The sequence below is a fragment of the Rhinopithecus roxellana genome, chromosome 16, assembly GCF_007565055.1.
Source record: "Rhinopithecus roxellana isolate Shanxi Qingling chromosome 16, ASM756505v1, whole genome shotgun sequence".
Classification (NCBI taxonomy): domain Eukaryota; kingdom Metazoa; phylum Chordata; class Mammalia; order Primates; family Cercopithecidae; genus Rhinopithecus; species Rhinopithecus roxellana.
In genome coordinates, this window is record NC_044564.1 from 12,380,015 (window position 1) to 12,401,338 (window position 21,324).

General features: G+C 51.7%; 1 protein-coding gene across 1 annotated transcript in view; it reads left to right on the top strand.

Moving 5' to 3' along the window:
- VAV2 (vav guanine nucleotide exchange factor 2) overlaps positions 1-11,061 on the top strand; it is a 228,344-nt gene extending 217,283 nt beyond the window's left edge. The window contains exons 24-27 of the mRNA XM_030919729.1: positions 1,939-2,026; positions 3,484-3,607; positions 5,406-5,560; positions 8,848-11,061. Coding sequence (XP_030775589.1) covers positions 1,939-2,026; positions 3,484-3,607; positions 5,406-5,560; positions 8,848-8,895 — 415 coding nt within the window. The 3' untranslated portion in view covers positions 8,896-11,061. The remainder of the gene's footprint in view (positions 1-1,938; positions 2,027-3,483; positions 3,608-5,405; positions 5,561-8,847) is intronic.
- Positions 11,062-21,324: the final 10,263 nt, after the last annotated feature.

A 21,324-nucleotide genomic window follows, 5' to 3' on the forward strand; every position in this document is an offset into this window, starting at 1 on the left:
AACAAAAATTAGAAAGTTTGTAAAGTAAAAGAGTGACAGTAAGCTAAGGTTAATTTACGATTGAAGAAAGAACATTTTATTTATTTATTTATTTTTTATTTATTTATTTATTTTGAGACGGAGTCTCACTCTGTTGCCCAGGCTGGAGTGCAGTGGCGCGATCTCCACTCACTGCAAGCTCCGCCTCCCGGGTTCACGCCATTCTCCTGCCTCAGCTGCCAGTGTAGCTGGGACTACAGGCGCCCACCACCACGCCTGGCTAATTTTTGTATTTTTAGTAGAGGTGGGGTTTCACCGTGTTTGCCAGGATGGTCTTGATTGCCTGACCTTGTGATCCACCCATCTCGGCCTCCCTGAGTGCTGGGATTTCAGGCGTGAGCCACTGCACCCAGCCAGAAAGAACATTTTAAAAATAAATGTAGTGTAGCCTCAGTGTCCAGCGTTGATAAAGTCTACAGTGGTGCACAGCAATGTCCTAGGGCTTCACATTCACTCACCACTCTCCAGCTCACCCAGAGCAACTTCCAGTCCTGCAAGCTCCAGTCTTGATAAGCGCCCCATACAGCTGTCCTTTTTTTTTTTTTAATCTTTTCTACTGTGTTTTTACCATACCTTTTCTATGCTGACCTCATGTTACAACTGCCTATGGTATTCAGTAGGTCTGTTAGCTTGGGAGCAATAGACTGTGTCATCCAGCCTAGGTGTGGGGTGTGCAGTAGGCTCTGCCATCCAGCCTAGGTGTGGAGTGTGCAGTAGGCTCTGCTGTCCAGCCTAGGTATAGGGTGTGCAGTAGGCTCTGCCATCCAGCCTAGGTGTGGGGTGTGCAGTAGGCTCTGCCATCCAGCCTAGGTGTGGGGTGTGCAGTAGGCTCTGCCATCCAGCCTAGGTGTGGGTGTGCAGTAGGCTCTGCCATCCAGCCTAGGTGTGGAGTGTGCAGTAGGCTCTGCCGTCCAGCCTAGGTGTGGGGTGTGCAGTAGGCTCTGCCGTCCAGCCTAGGTGTGGGGTGTGCAGTAGGCTCTGCCGTCCAGCCTAGGTGTGGGGTGTGCAGTAGGCTCTGCCGTCCAGCCTAGGTGTGGGGTGTGCAGTAGGCTCTGCCATCCAGCCTAGGTGTGGGGTGTGCAGTAGGCTCTGCCATCCAGCCTAGGTGTGGGGTGTGCAGTAGGCTCTGCCATCCAGGCTTATATAAGTGCACTCCGTGGCGTTCGTACAGTGATAGAAGTGCCTGCCTGCATCTCTCAGAACAGGTCTCTGTGGTTAAGCACCGCCTGACGGTATGGGAGAGAGATTTGGTTTGCCAACTGCTTGCTAAGGATTTCTGCCTCCATAGTCATTAGGGACATTGGGCTGTAGTTTTCTTGTAATGTCTGTGTCTGGCAAGGGGGTGGGTGGCATTCAGGGGAGGGGTATGGGGGCTGTTCTGTAAGGTCACATTTGAATTGAGACCTGAGAACATAAAGGGGCCTTGAGAACAGAAGGAGGTGAGTGTCTGGCAGGGGCAGCAGCCGGTGCCGAGGCCCAGACAGGCTTGTGCTTGGCACCTCTGAGAAGCAGGCCCGAGGCCTGGCTGGCCAAGTGGACGTGCAGGGAAGGATGTCAGGAGATGTCAGGCCTGGGCCCAGCTGCTCCACAGGGAGGAGGAGAGGCTCCTGGTGCCGAAAAGCAAATGAGCAGAAGCCCAGGACAGGAGGCCTTAGCAGGGCTGGAGGCCAGGAGAGGCGGGGAGTTGAGCAGCCAGGGATTCTGGGCCCCAAATGAGCAAGGAGGGCAGGCAGGCAGGTAGCCCGAAGGGCTGGGGTAGGACAGAGCTGACAGGGAGTGGCCCTAGGGGCTGGGGACGAGGGGCTTTGCTGCAGCAAACACAGAATGAGCCTGGCTGCCGAGGGGGCCGGTGCCACGTGGCCCTCATGCAGTGACCACCGGGGCCATGTGTTTGCCCAGGTTCAATGATGAAGTGAAGCACATCAAGGTGGTGGAGAAGGACAACTGGATCCACATCACAGAAGCCAAGAAATTCGACAGCCTCCTGGTAGGTGACTCGCGGCTCCAGCCGGCTCCCATCCCCAGCCACAGGGAACAGGTGCTTCCTCCCGGCCCTGAGCAAGTGGCCATGTTTCCTGTGAGGATTGATTCTTTCCAGTGTGGGAAAGGTTTAGGGAACTAGTTTTTAAGGCACTCGGACAGCTAGAGCTGTGTCACAGCCTCCTGAATTGGGACTTCTGACCCCCAAAGCCTGGGCAAGGTGGTTGACCCTGGTGGACAGTGCAGGGGTGGGGTGAGGACAGCCCAGGCCACCAGCATCCCCAGATTCCTTTCGTGCCCATCCTCCTGCGAGAGCAGAAACTGACGCCCAGTAGGGCTTCCAGCTGGGGCCTGGCTGGGTAGCCTCGTTATACATGTATGGCTTCAAACAACTCCTTCCCTGACTCACCCCCACCCTCCGTCCCAGCCGGAATGCAGTTAGAGGCATAGTCCTTGAAATGATTTTAAAGTTATGCCTACATTTTGTTTTCTTAATTACAAAAGTTGTGTATATTGAAAACTCCTGACTAGAGGCCCCCAAGCTCTTAGCTTCCCCACTGTGGCCACAGAAAAGCACAAGGTCAGGCAGAAATCCATAATCTCCGGCTGGGCGTGGTGGCCTATGCCTATAATCCCAGCACTTTGGGAGGCTGAGGTGAGTGAATCACTTGAGGTCAGGAGTTCGAGACCAGCCTGGCCAACATCGCAAAACCCCAAGTAATACGAAAATTAGCTGGGCATGGTGGCACATGCTTGTAGTCCCCACTACTTGGGAAGCTGAGGCACGAAAATTGTTTGAACCCAGGAGGTGGAGGTTGCAGTGAGCCGAGATCGCGCCACCGCACTTCAGCCTGGGTGACAGAGTGAGACTCCGTCTCAAAAAAAAAAAAAAAAAAAAAAAAAAAAATCCATAATATCCCATCCCCACCTCCAGAAAAAACAAAAGTGGAAACGAGTGTTTGCACTTCAGTGAGTCCTCAGGACCTCTCTACACGCAGCTTAGGTGTGCTTTATATTATATACATAATAATGCTGGCAATACCCCAGCTGATTGTTAGTGGACTTTTCAAGGCCACACACACTGACCATCAATGAATCTTTCCCTGACTGATGGCCGCATGGCTCTCTGTCACTTGGAGATCCTGTTATTTCTAGAAGCTTGCCCCAAGTGCTGGATACAGAGTTTCCGTTTTTCCATTATAAAAGCTGTTGGCAATCAGCATCCGTGCTGGTCCGTCTTTCGGCATCTTTTGCAGATTATTTTTTCTAGAAAGTTTTTGGGGGAGTTGCTGGTACCTTCGAGGTACTGACCACCCACCATGGGCTGGGGGGGCAGTGGGGAGTTCTGAGGAGTCCAGGAAGCTAGTCTCCCCCACATGAACCAGGAGGTGGGAGAGGGAGGCCAGGTCACTGCGGGAGGACTTCTGGAGGTGGCAGCTGTCAGTGAGCGTGTATGCCCTGCAGGAGTTGGTGGAGTACTACCAGTGCCACTCACTCAAGGAGAGCTTCAAGCAGCTGGACACCACACTCAAGTACCCCTACAAGTCCCGGGAACGCTCGGCCTCCAGGGCCTCCAGCCGGTCCCCAGGTAACGCCCCAGCCCAGCCAGCACACCAGCACTCCTCAGAGGGGTCTGCCCTAGCCCATTTCTCAGGACCCAGATCCTGCCCTCACGTACCCAGGCCAGGAGTCCCACCCCTGGGAACATAGCCCCGGTCCCCCGCCTGCGCCCCCAGCTGTCACAGATGCTATCGTGTGGCATCTCCTGGGCCACGTGACAGGCGGGGCTCTGCACCTGCTCAGAATTGCTGCTCTGTCTTGGCTCCCTCATCCAGAGACCAGTGGGGGTTGGAGGGGCCAGGTCCAGGCAGAGACCCCTGTGCATGGAGCTATCACTGGTGGGAGAGAAAAGGGCAGGCCCACCCATTCCCAGATCCCTGTCTGTGCCCAGCCCCTGGGCCTCCTCTGTGAGGGGCAGCCTGTTTGCAGATTGGACTCCTCAACCCAGAACAGGGAAGGCCACATGGAATCAGGGGCAGGGGCAGGCCCAGAGCATGCGGCTTCCCGCTCAGGACTCTGTCCAGAGTCACCCTACATCCTCCAGCCCGCAGGGACCTGCAGGGCCATGGGTCCCACACAGGCTGAGCTGGACAGGAAAGGAACAGCTGGGCTTAATGAGCACCTGCTGTGTGCCAGACGAGGGCATGAGAGGAGGTGGTCCCCATTTGCTCTCGAGGACGCAGGTGCAGAGATTGGCTCCAGGGGTAGCTCAGGTGTGGCTGAGCGACGCCTGTGCCTGGGTGGGGCTTGACAACCCACGCTGCCCCCTGCCTCCTTTGCCCCCTATAGGGCCTTTCCTGCCAAAGGGCCTGCCCCGCCCCATGCCCCCCAGCCTGTAGCTGTGCCCACCGTGACTGTGCATGGATGCCCTGCTGCCCGCCTCACGTTCTCTCTCGCCTCTTTGCAGCTTCCTGTGCTTCCTACAACTTTTCTTTTCTCGGTCCTCAGGGCCTCAGCTTTGCTTCTCAGGGCCCCTCCGCTCCCTTCTGGTCAGGTACCGCTGCTCCCCAGGGCGTGGGGGGACCAGGCCTGTGGCAGCTGCCTTGGGAGACCCAGCACGGAGCTGCCCGCTGGCCCCACAGCCCTGCCTGACATGGCCACAGTTGTCCGCAGTCTGGCGCAGGGTGGCGGGGAGGAAGGGGCTGGGGAGCCTGGGCAGAGGCTGCTGCAGGCACCTGAGGACACGTCAGGCTTGGTCCCACCCTTGTCACCACCCACCTCCTGTGGACACGCCCACCCTGATGGCCACTTCCCCAGCCCCGTCCACTGTCATTCCTCCTTGTTCATCAAGAGCTTTGCCTCTGGTAACAGAAAACAGGTGGCCACGAGGAGGCGCTGTGGGACTTGGGTGCAGGGAGGTGGGGGTTTTAGTCAGCCCTGACCTCATGGCTTTCAGCTGCCAGAGTCAAAGTCCCTTCCCAGCAGCTGTGTGTGTTTCACCCTCAGCCATGGTCATGTCACCTGTCTATCAGGATTCTGTGTCTGGGCCAAGCTGGTTCCCCTGGGTTGCTGGTTGGATTTGGGCTCTGGAATTGGGGGACCGCTGGAATGATGATGGTCAAAGCCTGGGCACCTGCTCGTGTCCCTAAGAACATCCTCATTGCAGGGACTTGGATGTGCTGTGTCCCCAGACCCAGGGGGCAAGAGGGCCTGGGATTGGAGGCCAGTGTGTCCCTCCAGAGCCTGGATGCTTGACATCCTTCCTCTCTGGGTACAGAGCAAGGTGCTGGGCACCAGGGGAGAGACCCAGCTTGGCCCAAGGGCCTCCTCGATCCCTGGTTGGGCCCCTACTGCCGCCGTGTGATGCCGCCCATCTTTCTCCACAGTGTTCACGCCCCGCGTCATTGGCACGGCTGTGGCCAGGTACAACTTTGCCGCCCGAGACATGAGAGAGCTTTCGCTGCGGGAGGGTGACGTGGTGAGGATCTACAGCCGCATCGGCGGGGACCAGGGCTGGTGGAAGGGCGAGACCAATGGACGGGTGAGTGGCCTTACCCTGAGGGTGCGGGGCTGGCCTCGCTGCAGCCCCCACCTGGTGACTCAGGCAGACTAGCACCACAGCTATGTCCACATCCCTGGCCCTGTCCCAGGCACCCTCTGCAATCTCCTTCATCCTCACAGCAGCCCAGAAGGCTGGCGTTCACAGGGGAAACTGAGGCTCCAGATGTTTACCACGAACCCAAGGTCTCATAGCCCAGGAATTGGCTACAGAGGTCTGATCTGGATCCAAGCTCCTAGGACCCTCCACCCTGTTCCATTTTTATTCTGGGCTGCCCTCACAGCTGCACTCTTCAAATTACTTGTAAGTCCCCAAGCTCTGTTTGCAGGAAGGGAGGTCACAGGACTGAGGAGGACACGGTGTCCTTTCTGGGCTCCTCCTGCCATTCTCTAAGGCCCCATCTATGCCCTGGTGAGACAGTAGGACACATTGTGTCCCTACCCACCTCCATCCCTTCACACTTTCCCAAGTGCCAGGTGGGCTTAAGAGCGCCCCGGGCACCCTAAGATTCTGCATAAGTCCATGGCCTCTTTATCCCAACACCCCATCTCTACCTCTAGCTTTGACCCATGTCTCTCAGTACGTATCCATCCAAGCACCAGAGTTCCGCGTGCCACCAATTAGAAAATGCCCAGCTTCCTCTTTGAACTGCAGGTGCACAGGGCAAGTGCATGGGGCTGCAGAGGGCCAGTTAACCTTGGCTCCCAGTGCTGTCCCTTCCATTGTCCAGTGGCAGGAGCCGCTCGCTCTGCCTTCACCTATCAGGCAGTCTGCCCCTTGGAGGCGCTCAAGTCTGATCCAGTTTTTACCCAACTGCCTTGCAGAAGTGTCAAGGGTACTGAGGCGTAGGTAGCCCACCTAGAGGGCTGGGACCACTTGTTCTCAAAGTGGTCCTTGTGTGATTGGCATTAAAAGTGCCTGAAGCTGTAATATAATAAGCACATACCTGGGCCCTTTCCCAGATCCAGGTATTTTCTATACAGCATTAAGTTTTAGAACAACTAGTTTGAGTATTACTGGATAATTCCTGTCAATTTGACCCTGTTATCATTATGAAACATCTCTTCTTTTCTCTGGCAGTTATTCTTGCTGTAATCTCCTTTATCTGCTGTTGTAGTGACACCAGCTTTCTTGGGATTAGCGCTTTGTGTGGCATATTATTTTCTCTCATACTACTTAAACTTGTCTTTTTCCTTATATTTAAAATGGGTCTCTTATAAATAGTTGGGGAAGCCAGTCTGATCTGACAGTCTTTGACTTTTAATAGGCATGTGTAGTCCATTTACATTTAGTGTAATTACTGAGCTATTTGGGTTTAAGTAAGTAATCTAACTTTATTTTCTATTTGTCACATCTACTCCTTTTTTCTTCTCTCTTGCCTACTTTTGAATTAACGTATTTTTAATTCTACTTCCCCTGGCCTACATTGGTTTGTTAGTTACATACTTTTTTTCTTAAGTGGTAACCTTACACCAGAGGTTCCCTTAAATGAGTACTTTTTTACTATTTCCCAGGCAATGCAAGGAAGGACCTTGCAACTTTTGATTGTATCCATTTTCCTTCCAACTTTTGTGCAAGTGTCATCATGTATCTTAATTCTATATATGTTCAAACCTTAGAAGACATTGTTTTTGTTTTAGGCAGTTGTGCTCATTTAGATTTACCCCGTGTTTACCTTTCCCAGGGCTCCCCATTTCCTCTTGCATTATTGTATTTCCACCCAAGACCATTTCTCTGCTGGCTGACCTCCCCTCTCTTTCATATTTTTTAAAGTTTATCTGCTATTAACGAAGTCTCAGTTTCTGTTGAATCTAAAATCATCCTTATTTCACTTTCTTTTTAAATATTCACATTGTAAAATGTTTGTAACTTATAATTTTGAAACAAAATTTCAAACATAAAATTTCAAAATTTCCTCTTAAAAGTGAGAGTAACCTGCCCAGATTTACCAATTGTGAATGTTTTGCCCCCTTTGCTTTATCATTTGCACTGTGTGTGTGTGTGTGTGTCTATTTCTCTCTAACTCATTAGAGAGTAAATTGCAGAAATCGTATTTCTTTACCCCTAAGTATTTCCTAAGACCAAGGACATTCCCCTTTGATATAATACAATTATCTAATCCACTGTCCCGATTCAAATCTTACCAGTCATCCCAATCATGTCTTCTCTAGCTCTTTTCTCCTGGTCCTGGATCCAATCCGGGATCATGAACTGCTGTGATCCTTAACTCTCTTTAATCTAAAATATTCCTCAGCCTTTCTCTGCCTTACATGACTTGTACATTTTTGAAGCATTTCAGCCACCTATTTTTGTAGTATATCTCTCCATTTGGGTTTGATGTTTCTTCATGATTAGATTGAGGTTGCATTGGGAACACCACAATGGGGACGTTGGCACTTTCTCAATGCTGTAGTGTCCTGTTAGGAGATGAGTTATACCAGTTTGTCTCATTATTTGTGACATTAACTTTGATCATGTGTTTAAGATTATATTTGCTATGTTCTTCTACTGTGAAGTTAACTGTTGCCTGTCATTAGCAAGAAATGTGGAGGGTAACACTTTGAAGTTAAGTAAATGTCCTGTTCCTCTTCAAACTTTAATGTACTAGTTTTATCTTCCCTTGATGAATTTTATCTGTTCTATTTAGTCACTTTCTAGTGACCTATCTTACCGTTTATGCATCTTCTCTTCTGCTTTGTCTAAATCCCTCTATTGGATTCTTCATTTCATTCATTATATTTTTCAGTTCTAGGATTTCTATTTGACTTCTGATTTAGGTTCTCTGGTAAAATTATCTGCCTTTTCATCCATTTTCTTAAACGTACAAATTAGAGTTATTTATCTCCCCTGACAGATGACCTCAATACCTGTGGTTATAATTTCTACTGCCTGCTTTTTCTGTTGGTTTTTGTCATTTGGTCCTGACTGAATGCCAAGCTTGTGTATTAAGAAAAAAACTGTAGCTGTTCTGGGTGATGTTCTTTTCCTCAGGAGAATTTATTTTTTTTCTGACTGGCAGGTGGAGGGTGGGCAGAACATCTTAAATTGGCCAAGGGTGGTGGTTTTCTGGGTTCCTTTTATTCCTGGGCAATGGTTCCATCAGGTGCTTCTGAATTGCAGGCCTTGCGGAGAACTCTGGACTTCCCAAGGACCCCCTATCTTTATGAGTCTCTACTTGCCCCTACCCCAACACAGACATGCACACACCTGCTTACACACACACACACACACACACACACACACAGACACGATCCTGCCATCTTTTTCAGATTGGCTGGTTTCCTTCAACGTACGTAGAAGAGGAGGGCATCCAGTGACGGCAGGAACGTGGACAAGACACACAGATTTTCTTGGGAGAGTCACTCCAGCCCTGAAGTCTGTCTCTAGCTCCTCTGTGACTCAGAGGGGAAATACCAACCTCCCAGTCTTCCACCACCCACAGGGATGGGAAGGGTGTTGAGAATCCTAAACTCGAACCGTTTCACTGTCAGCCTGCCCTTGGCGACCCATCACTGGGTATGCTATTGTACATAGAGGAAACCTGGGCTCGCCCCACCCAGAGCACAGAGGAGGGGGCACCAGCAGCACTGCAAGCCAGGCTCTGGGTAGCAGTTGAGGCCGGAAGCCCATCGCCTGCCCCCGTCCAACTGAGATGGCGGTCAGGAGCCTAGGTTTGAACAGCAGATGCTGTCCCAGGAAGGGCTAGGGACAGCAGAGGGGACCTGCCCCCAGCCCCTCTGCTTAGCCCCTGGACTCAGCCTTGCCTGTCTTTTCCTGCTGCTCCCAGGGGGAGGTGTCAGGCCTCGGGAGGCAGATGGGACCAGAGCCAGGCTGTTCACTGTGGGCCCACTTGTCCCACTGTGCTAGGGCGCAGGAGGAGAGAGCACTACAGTGGCCCTCTGCAGCCACTCTGGCTCCCCAGACTTCCCTGACTCCCCCACTCCCCTCCATGGCAGGGGCACACCCAGACCCCACAGGGCAGGCCCCTCTCTTGGGAGGAGCCTTTAGGAGGATGAAATTCCAACCCTGCTCCCTGGTCAGTGGTACTGTTTCCTGCCTTCTCTCTGAGAGACCCTTTTTGGAGTCCCGGGAAGGTGTTTGCCTGGCCCCGGCCCTGCTGCCAGGTCAGTACATCTTTTGTAAAAACCCTGAAATGGGCAGGGAAGAAAACAGGGATTTCTCCTCTCTAGATTCCTGCCAGGTCCTTCTCCAGGAGGCCCCTCTGCTGTCCTGCAGGGTGGTCCCTGAGGGTCTGCCCAGCCTTGGCATGAGAGGTTGGTTCTAGCCCCTGGCAGGGCTTCCTTCCAAGGGTCCCTGCAGCCTTCAAACTGGGCCTTGGGCAACTCAAGAGTAAGTGCTCTTGGGAGTGGTTCTACCCCATTACCTCCCCCAGCCACAACTCCTGGCCTTTGACCTCCGGCTGGGTTAGCCAGATCCTGGTTTCTCTACCTGGCAGCAGTGTCTCCCTCCCAGCTCCTTGCCAAAGCCTCTGTTGAGACCTGGGCTTCCTGTAGCCCCTTATCCCTCTGGCCAGCTGCACAGCCTATGGGAGGTGCCTGGCCCAGGTTGGGTATGGGGGAGGCTGATCCCTGCTGTGGGTGGCGCTGGGGACCTGCGGGCTTCTTCTGAGTTTGGCCTTGTGACCTCTGAGCCTTATGCTTCTGGGGCGTAGGGAAGAGGTGGGAGGAGTCACGGGGATGGGGAGCGGCAGGATGAGAGTGGCCCTCGACAAAGGCTTGGGAAATGAGGGGAGGTGGAGGCAGGGCAGGGGAAGCGAGGAGTCGGCCTGGGAGAGAGCACCCTGGGGCCTGCGTGTCAGGGTACACCTAGCACTTTGTGCCCCACGGCCCAGCAGGCGTCGAGGATGGAGGGGAGGAAGCCAGTAGCCCCTGTGTTGACTGTCGTCAGAAAGGTCTTGTGTTTTGGTTTTGGGGTTTTTGTTGTGTTGTGTTTTTTTGGCTTGTTTGTTTTTTTAAGGGGAAAAAAGTTTGTAATTATTTCATCCAAATCTCCCGTTATATATCTGTGAATAATAAGAGATTTTATAATCGCAAGAAAATGATGTATATTTTAGTTTGTTGACAAATAAGTCATCATGATCACAAAGGACACTGAGAAAAAATAATTTAGAACCCTGACCTTTCGTGAATTTTTTTTGTTTTGTGTTTGTTTGTTTTGAGATTTGTATTTGGTTTGGTTTGGTTTTTGCACTGCACAAAGGCAGGAGGGTTGGAGGGCTGAGTGCAGCCGGGAAGTCCGATGGTTTTCAGCAGGAGACGGGGTGTCCTCTGCCGGGGGCTAAACTGCAGAGGCCTGAGATTAGCTGTGAACATGTGGGAGCCCGATGCATGCGGGTCAGGGATCTGGGCCCCCCTCCCCCCACGCTGGTGGCAACCCCAAATGGACACAAACTGTACATTTACCAATGGGTTTTTTTCAGACCATGGTTTTTACTTGCAAATAAACCTGAGTTCTTTTCTGCAGGAGTGGTCAGCCTTTCATGCCAGGGGAGGAGGGGATGGCTGGATTCCTCCACCTAAGTCCAGCAGGGTCTGTCTGACTGGGTTGCTTGGATCTCAGCATGGCCCAACCTCAGCAGGGTCTGAGAGAGAAGGAGGTAATGGTGCCATGGCCACCTCCCGGCTGGCACAGCACCACGGGTTTCCCATGCGGTGCCCTGGAATTCTCCAGGTGGCATCGGGCATACAAATGGGACTGGAATTCCTGCCCCATCACTTGGGTACCTCCTGAGCCCCTGTTTCTTTACACGTATATTGAAGATAAAAATAGCCTCAGTGCAGTGGCACACATCTGTCATTCTAGCACTTTGGTAGGCTGAGGTGGGAAGCTGAGGTGGAAAGATGGCTTGAGCCCAGGGAGTTGAGACCAGCCAGGGCAACATAGTGAGACACTGTCTCTACGACACTTTTTTTTTTTAATAGTTGGGCATGGTGGTGCACATCTCTGGTCCCAGCTTCTCAGGAGGGTGAGGTGGGAGGATGACTTGAGCCCAGGAGGTCGAAGCTGCAGCAGTGAGCTGTGATTGCACCACTGTACTCCAGCCTGGGCAACAGAGCAAGACCCTGAATGTAAAAAAAACCAAAAAACAAAAAAAACCTCCATTTTGGTGGGTTCTGTGGTGTATGATAGAGAAAACCAAAATAGAAAATGAGAGATTTATTTCTCCTTCCCCTCATGGAGGACCGTCCAGAGGCAGCAGCACTAGGCTCCTTTGCCTTGCCCTGGTCCCTGAGTCATCAGGAACCCTGGCTCCCCCCTCCCTGCTCCCCTGCCTCAGGGGGAATCTTCCTCCCTGATCCCCCGTCCTCAGAGGCTCCTCCCTGATCCTTCGTCCTCAGAGGCTTCTCCTTCCTGATCCCCTGTCCTCAGAGGCTCCTCCTTCCCGATCTCCCATCCTCAGAGGCTCCTCCTTCCCGATCCCCCATCCTCAAGGCTCCTTCCTGATCCCCTGTCCTCAGAGGCTCCTCCTTTCTGATCCCTCATCCTCAGAGGCTCCTCCTTCCCGATCTCCCGTCCTCAGAGGCTCCTCCTTCCCGATCCCCCATCCTCAGAGGCTTCTCCCTGATTCCCCGTCCTCAGAGGCTCCTCCTTCTCGATCTCTCGTCCTCAGAGGCTCCTCCCTGATTTTCCGTCCTCAGAGGCTCCTCTTTCCCGATCCCTCATCCTCAGAGGCTCCTCCTTCCTGATCCCTCGTCCTCAGAGGCTCCTCCTTCCTGATCCCCCATTCTCAGAGGCTCCTCCTTTCTGATCCCTCATCCTCAGAGGCTCCTCCTTCCTGATCTGCCGTCCTCAGAGGCTCCTCCTTCCTGATCCCCCATCTTCAGATGCTCCTCCCTGATCCTTCATCCTCAGAGGCTCCTCCTCCCTGATCCCCCGTCCTCAGAGGCGGATCCTCCCTGATCCCCCATCCTCAGAGGCTCCTCCTTTCTGATCCCTCGTCCTCATAGGCTCTTCCTCCCTGATCTCCCGTCCTCAGCATGCCCTTCCCTCCTTGTGGCCGCCTCATGGTCCACAGTGGCTGCTGGAGCTCCTGCCACAGAACCATGAGAGAGAACAGAAATCCCCTTACAGCTCTGGCCAGTGCCCAGTCAGGAAACAGCCCATTTTCTAGAGGTGGAAACTGAGGCTGCAATACGTGAAGTGACTCGTCCAAGGCCACACGTGACCCCTGCACAGCTCGGTCTGATGCCAGAGTCCACGTTTCTGTTCGGGCAGCACCCAGCTCCTAAGCAATGACTTTCTGCTTCTCAGGCCAGCCCCTGGGTCTCCCACCCTTCCTGCAGACTGGACCCTGGCCAGCCTTCGCCCCCACTGAGGCTGCTGGGAGGCAGACCCAATGGGCAGGGTGAAAATACCCCCTTCTCCAGGAGCTTCCAACACTGGGAACCTCTCCCTTGGGCCGAGCCTTCTTCTCCCAAACGTGCAGGCTGGACCATGCCCATCTCTCCTGGCCTTGCCCCCATTCACTGGTATGACAGCCGAGTCCCCAGGAGGGACCCCTTGCCTGACCCGGCCCCACCCTCCTCACACAGCCCTCCCTGCTGCTTCTGGCCCCCTGGGGGTGGCAGGCAGGTGTAGGTGCAGGGCGGCCCCTGGACAGCTGACCGTAGAGCGGGCGTCCCAGGCTGGTGATCAGAGGCTGAGTCAGGGAGAAGTGATGGGGCCCTGCATTCTGAGAGACAATAAAATAGCTCCTGTTTACTGACTGTTTTCTTCTACCAGGCATGGGGGCTCTGGGCGAGCACATCCCTCCCCCCCCTCGGTCTCTGCCCTCCCTCGGTCTCTGCCCTCCCTCGGTCTCTGCCCTCCCTCTGTCCCTCCCCTCGCTCCGTTCCTCCCCTTGCTCCATTCCTCCCCTTGCTCTGTTCCTCCCCTTGCTCCATTCCTCCCCTTGCTCTGTTCCTCCCCTTGCTCTGTTCCTCCCCTTGCTCCATTCCTCCCCTTGTTCTGTCCCTCCCCTCGCTCCATTCCTCCCCTTGTTCAGTCCCTGCCCTGCTCTGTCTCTGTCCTGGTTGGCTCAGGCTGCCATGAGCACTGTGGCTCAGGCCCCAGACCCGGCTGCCTCAACTGAAATCTCCTTTCTCATGGTTCTGAGTCTGGAAGTTGGAGATATAGTGCTGGAGGTCATTGGTTCCTCCTGAGGCCTCTGCACGCTCATCCCAGAGGTCTCTCCCTCTTCTCCTTGGGGACCCCGTCCTCTTGGATTAGAGGCCACCCTCAGGGCCTCGTGTCACCTCACCTCTTCAGAGTCCTTCTCAGAGTCACATTTGCAGCAGGTTCTCCATGATAGCTTTGCAGTAAGAATCACTTCCACTCACTCCACAGTCCTAGCAAGGGCCTACTCTGTGTCTTTTTGATACCCAGGAGGAAACCAAGTGGAAAAGCCATGGCCCTAGGAAGCTGATATGTGGGGAGTGGGGAGGGGTAGGGGCAGAATTGAGGAAGCTCTGGATTGGTTTTTTTTTTCTGCTCCTTTTCTCTTTCCCGGTGCTTGTCCCTCTCCCCCTCCTTCCCTGAATGTGTTGCAATTTTCTACAGGACTCATACAATTTCTACTTGACCCACTTTGGCTGTTTTCTTTTCTCTCTTTTTTTTAAGAGATAGGGTCTCACTCTGTCACCCAGGCTGGAGTGCAGTGGCCCAGTCCTAGCTCAGTGCAGCCTCACAGTCCTGGACTCAAGCAATCCTCCCGCCTCAGCCTCCCAAGTAGTTGAGACTACAGGCACGTGCCACCCTGCCCAGCTAATTTTTACTTTTTGTGTACGGGTCTTGCTACTTGGCCCAGCCTGGTCTTGAACTCCTGGCCTCAAATGATTTTCTCGGCCTCCCAAAAAGCCGAGATTATGGGTGTGAGCCATCACACCCAGCCTAGGTGTTTTCTTTTATCTATTAAGTGTTGCAAAAACATGAATTTTGTGCTAAATTCTCTCATTTATCCAGTCAATTTTTATTGATTCCTTACCTGAGATTCAACATTGAACAAGACCAACAAGGTCCCAGCCAGTTTCTAGTGACATATCAGGCTGAGCTGACATGGAGGCCTCTCTCCCTCCACTGCCAACACAGAAATCCTTGAAAAAAAAACATGCATAAGGCGTATCTGAGCTGGAAAGCAGGGCCCATTCCAGAGAAAAAGAACTCGAAGCCCGAGGAGATACTGGGAGCTAACCCCAGGGCAGTCTCCAGGGTCTTGGCCCCTCTGGGCCTGGGACCGCTTCCAACACTCTCCTGGCATTGGGAGCCACCGTTGCAGATCCCCCGAGGCCAGAAGCCAGCACTGGACCCCCTGCATAAAGTTAAACTCTCAGAGAACCCCCGTCGTGCAGAGGCGACTGACACACATGGATAGCTGGGAGTGTCTGCAAAACAAAGCCAAAAGCATGGAGCAGGATAAATGTTTTAAAACATTTTTTAAAGTTTACAGAAACAGAATAAACAGGCACACCATACCCCATGCCAAATGAACCAAGAATGGTTAACCTTGGAGTTCAAAGATAAAAAGTAATCTGCTGGGCATCCAAGCAGAAAGGACGGGGAAAAAAAAAACATCAGGTTTGCTTTAGACATTACCCCAGTTAACACTCAACGCTAAAAGGCAATGAACGATTCGCACGTGGTCTTCATGGCAAGCGAGACCCAAGGGTTTGATGCTCAAATAGTTGCTTACTTGTCAGGTAGCAAGTAAGGCACTGCCGCATGTAAAGACTCAGGGGCTGTCTGGTGGGGTGGCTCACGCCTGTAATCCCAGCACTTTGGGAGGCCAAGGCAGGTGAATCACTTGAGGTCAGGAGTTCGAGACCAGCCTGACCAACGTAGCAAAACCCCTTCTCTATTAAAAATACAAAAATTAGCCAGATGTGGTGGCGGGCATCTGTAATCCGGGCTACTCCGAGGCTGAGGCGGGAGAATCGCTTGAACCCAGGAGGCAGAGGTTGCAGTGAGCTGAGAGTATGCCACTGCACTCCAGCCTGGGTGACAGAGTGAGACTCCATCTCAAAAAAAAAAAAAAAAAGGCTCAGGGGCTGTTGCTCAGGGGAGAACTTGTTAGAACAATGACCGGGGGCAAACTCCGGCTGGATGACTGGGAAGCTGCCCTAAGGACTGGGGGAGAGTGTGGAACTGGAATCTCTGGAAACAAGTCCTTTTTTTTTTTTCTTTTAATCAAACAAAAGAGATTTCTAAGTTTTTTGCATTTCCTTAAAAGTGAGGACTTTGTCAAACATTTTTATCTACTCTGGGAAATGTACAATGATTAGAAAAGTATATGTCATAATAGTTTCCTTTTTTTTCTTTGAGACGGAGTCTCGCTGTGTCACCCAGGTCGGAGTGCAGTGGCGCGATCTCAGTTCACTGCAGCTTCCGCCTCCCGGGTTCAAGTGATTCTCCTCCCTCAGCCTCCCAAGTAGCTCGGATTACAGGCACCCGCCACCACGCCTGGCTAATTTTTGTATTTTTAGTAGAGACGGGGTTTTACCATCTTGGCCAGGCTGGTCTTGAACTCCTAACCTCGTGATCTGCACGCCTCGGCCTCCAAATCCCAAAGTGCTGGGATTACAGGCGTGAGCCACCACCCCCAGCCATCATAGTAGTTTTCCAAACTTATAGTAGCACTCCAAAACCTTGAAAACAGACAGCTTGGAATAAGAAGTATAACCTGGGCCGGGCGCGGTGGCTCAAGCCTGTAATCCCAGCACTTTGGGAGGCCGAGACGGGCGGATCACGAGGTCAGGAGATCAAGACCATCCTGGCTAACACGGTGAAACCCCGTCTCTACTAAAAAAATACTAAAAGCTAGCCGGGCGAGGTGGCGGGCGCCTGTAGTCCCAGCTACTCGGGAGGCTGAGGCAGGAGAATGGCGTAAACCCGGGAGGCGGAGCTTGCAGTGAGCTGAGATCCGGCCACTGCACTCCAGCCTGGGCGACAGAGCGAGACTCCGTCTCAAAAAAAAAAAAAAAAAAAAAAAAAAAGTATAACCTGAAGATTTTAAAGTTTCGGAAATCAACCTTTAATAAATTGTACAGAACATTTATTTTTATAAAAAAAGATGATGTTTTCCGGACACATAGGTATTTAGATTACTTCTACCCTGCAAGACTCTCGTGAAACTAAAACACTTCAAATAGCAAAGGAGAAAAAAGTCAAAAGAAAAGGAAGAAAAGAAAAGCCAGTTCACAGCATGTGAATTACTTCTGGATGCTCTGGTTCTTGAACGGGCTGTGCAGCCTCCTCTGTGTATTTGAGCATTCCATGTCTTCAATACCAGACTTGAAAGAAAGAAATTGGAGAAAGCACAGAAACAAGTCTTAAACACGGTGGAAGAGGTAGTGCTGCTAGGCAACTGTGATAAGCCCTGCAGAAGGCAATCACTAATGTAAAGAAGTATAGTGAGCTCTTATACCTGTATGTTGCTTTGATGTCCATTTTGAATATAAGTTTAACTCTCTCACACCAGAAGCAGAGCTTGGTCACCCTTGGCACAGTTGACAGTTTTTTTTTTATTGTTGTTTTTGTTTCTGTTTTTGAAACGGAGTCTCGCTTTGTTGCCCGGACTGGAGTGCAGTGGCACAATCTTGGCTCAGTGCAACCTCCGCCTCCTGGGTTAAGTGATTCTCCTGAACAGCCTCCCAAGTGACTGGGATTACAGACGTCCGCCACCACACCCAGCTAATTTTTGTATTTTTAGTAGAGATGGGGTTTCACCATGTTGGCCAGGCTAGTCTCAAACTCCTGAGCTCAAGTGATCCACCCGCCTCGGCCTCCCAAAGTATTGGTGTTACAGGCGTGAGCCACTGTGCCTGGACACAGTTGATGGTTCTGCACCCGCAGCACTCCCCCAGTTCCTCAGTGTCTCAATCCAGACATCTGTCTTGTGCTACCGCCTCCTGGTGACCACCTCGCTGTGGGACAGCCGGAACAACCTGCCGGACCGAGGCACCCCCTGTGTGGCCGTGCAAATAGGCCACAGTGATGGCCTCTCAGTCATAGTCGGCGACCACGGATCATGAGGCTGCCTGTCCTATCCCCACCAATTAGAACCCTTGTGGGAAAGCTGTAACACCCTGGACCCCAATAAAGGCTTTGGTCATGGGTTGGTCTCTCTCTCTCTCTCTCTCCCCCTCCCTCTCTCCCTCTCCGCCCCCGCTCCTCACCGGTGGGAGTGTGGGTGTCCTGGACCATCCACCGTTATCAGCCCCGAGAGGCACAGCCCTTTCTCTCTGGATCTGGAAGGAGCGCACTGCTTTGATTCCATGTGTCCTGTGCCACTGCCTCCTCTGTGTCCACCTGAGCCACATGCCCCAGCCTCACTCTCCTCTGGGTCCAGCCTCTCCTGGAAGGTGGATGACATGGATATGACCTCTCCAGAGAGAGGCCTCAAGACTAAATTAGAGGAAAGCAAGACAAAAAGACATAAAAACAGTGGGGAAGGGAAATAGGAGCGGGTGGGGGAGGACGGGGCACTGGTTTCCTCGGTTTGTCGGGGTTCAATGATATTTCTTGACTTTTACCTGGAAAATCACGTGATGGAGGCATAAGTAGACTTCACAGCACAAATAGAAACATCAAGAAAGATAATGAATTAAAGTTGGATGAAGACAAACGAAAGGAAGGGTGAGGAAGATAAAAAAAATTAATGATGATACAGTTTCCGCACACGGAAGGAGCAATGCATGCTGTCTCCAGAGGCTTGCCTTCTGCTTCCAGCAGTGTGTGAGTGCATTTATTTTGCTATCGCTGTATGGTTCTGTAGGTCATAGAAGCCCAGCCTAGGTCTCACTGGACTAAAATGGAGGCATCAGCAGAGTTACGTTCCTTCCTGGAGGCTCCAGGGGGAAACCATTACCTTCCCTTTTGCAGCTTCTAGAAACTGCTGCATCTGTTGAATCATGGCCCCCTGCTCCATCTTCAAAGGCAGCATAGTGACATCTCTGACCGCTCTTTCAAAGTCACATCTGTCTCCCTCTGGTTACAGCTGGGAAGGGGTCTCCACTTTTCAGGACTTATATAATTAGATTCACCCACCCAGATTATCCAGGACAATCTCCCTGAGTCACACCTGCAAAGTCTCTTTTGCAGTGAAAGGTAACATTGACAGGTTCCAGACTGTGACATAGTCTGGAACCTGGATATCTTTGGTGGGGAGGGGGACCATTACTCTGTCTTCTGCAGTAGGGTACATATCGTGATCAACCCTTCTGACAAGACAACGAAAACACTGGGAACGTATTTGTAATTCCATCAATGAGCTGGTGATAAAGAAACAAAAAACAGATGCTGAAGTAAAGGCAGGAATTCAGACACGCGGGCTGGCTTCCTCCTTATGGGTGTCTGCCCAGCTGGGTGAGCTTAAGGGCCAATCTCTATCACCTGAGTGGGTGTGCGAGCAAGACAAAACCCAGGGCCTGCCCAAGGCAAGCCCCTCTTTAAAGCCGGGACCCCCAACAGGCCTCACCCCCAATGTCAGGAAGAGTAGTAATATACCCACCCGCATACACACACTGCCGCCACCACCACCACCAAGGGATTGCAAAGGAAATTCTCTTTCTTGTACCTTGACAGTAGGTGGAAACAGAACTAACCTGAGAGTACGTGTTACAGATTGCATTGTGCCCCCACCATCTTGAAACTTCCAACTCTCAATACCTGTGAATGTGACCTTCTTTGGGAATAGGGTCTTTACAGATGTAATCAGTTTAAGATGAGGTCATTAGGGTGGACTCCAATCCAGTATGACCGGGGTCCTTGTAGAAAGGGGAAAGTTGGACACAGAGACCTGCACACAAAACACCATGTGAAGATGGGGACAGAGATTGGGGTGACATATCTACAAGCTAAGGAACATCAAAGATTGCCGGCAACCACCAGGCACTAGGGGAGCAACATGGAACAGATTCTCCCCTAGAGCCTCCAGAAGGAACCCACCCAGCCGACGCTTGTATCTTGGACTTCTGGCCTCCAGAACTATAAGACAACAAATTGTTCCGGCTGTGGAGTGTGTGGTACTTTGCACCACGCCAGTAATACGATGTGCAACTCTGATTTGACACCTAAGAAGGTTCCAGCCTGAAATTACACTTCCTTTGGTTCTGAAAAACCTGGAGCTCAGAGTTTAAAGTAGAATACGGGGATTTTGGCTCTCCTGGGTGCCTGGAAAAAGGAAATGCAAATCCACTTTCAGCCTCCAATAATCCCCAGGGGTAATGTTCTAAGAAATACACATTAACTGTCAAAAAGCATAGATCACACAAGGAAACAAGATGCATTGCACAGAGGCAGCAAAAACCACGGGGTGCAGAATCAGATCCACAGAAGCAGAATACAAAGTAGTTGTGTGTAATGTAGAATAGAAGGGATTGGAAATATGTGTAAAGAGCAAGAAACTGAAAATAACCAAGTCAGTTGGGAAAAGATCAAGCAGAACTTCAAGTGCTGCAAAATCTGGGTTGGAACTGGCAGGAAATTGGATTTGGAATGGACACTACATCATATGGTGTGACCCAAGGAAGAGGTGCAGTTGGGGGGACATTTACAAGGTGCGCAGGAAGGCCAATGCCACTGCTAGACACACAGTGGGTTTGCATTCCAGAGAAAGATGCTGTCGCCCCCACCCCGTGACTACCTTCTTATAGTGGAAGCATGAGAAAATGGCTTGTCAGGTGGAGGAAACATGGAAATGACTTGAGTTCCAGTGGCTTCTGGGAGTTTTCAAAAAATGCCTGCTGCCCAGCCCCCCAGGACCTTGGAGTGCAGGGGAACTTGTACCTCCCTTTGCTAAAAGAAGGAAGTTATTGGTCCTGGAGGAAGCTGGATTTTGGAGCAGTCTCTCTGAGAGAAGGAAAATGGCCCTTGGTGTCTTGCTGTTCATCACAGTGAAGTCTCAGGTCAAGCAGCCCTTTTGTACCACAGATATTTATATCACAATGTATGGGTTTAACCTCAGATTAGACAAGAAAGAATCAGTGAACTGGAAAATAGTTCTAATGACATCCCTGTCGATGTAGAGATGAAACTAATGAAGATGGAGATGGAAGGAGAAGTTCCAACGTACATATAATTTAGACAAATTCCAGAAGAAGAAAGTAAAAGGGATGAGAAAGTAGAATGGATGAGAAGCAATATTTGAAGAGACACTGGGGTTTGTGTCTGCAAGTAAACTTGAGAGGTAATCTAGGTCTTCAACGTAAGGACTGCAACTCTTAGGTGAGTCCCAGTGCTGAACTAGGCCCAGAGACAGTGCACTCGTGGGACAGGGGCAGGGGCAGGGGAGCATACAACATACTGAGACACCAGCTGGGGCAGCCAAGAGGGTTTTGGCATCAGCCCTCCCCTAACCCTAGGCTGCACACCTTGTAGGTCTAAAAGAGACCCCTTTCTTCCACTTGAGGAGAGGACAAGGAAGAGTGGGGAGGACTTTGTCTTGCATCTTGGATACCAGCTCAGCCACAGCAAGATAGGGCACTGGTCAGAGTCATGAGGCCCCTGTTCCAGGCCAAGTTCCCAGATGACATTTCTAGACACACCCTGGGTCAGAAGGGAACCTGCTACTTTGAAGTAAAGGACCCAGTCCTGGAAGCATTCTCAATCACCTGCTAACTGAAGAGCCCTTGGGCCCTGAATAACCAGCAGTGATACCCAGGTACTATGTTGAGGGCCTTGGGCGAGCCTCTGAGACTTGCTGGCTTCTGGTACCAGCATGGCCACAGTGGGGTAGAGCACCAAGTGGGCTA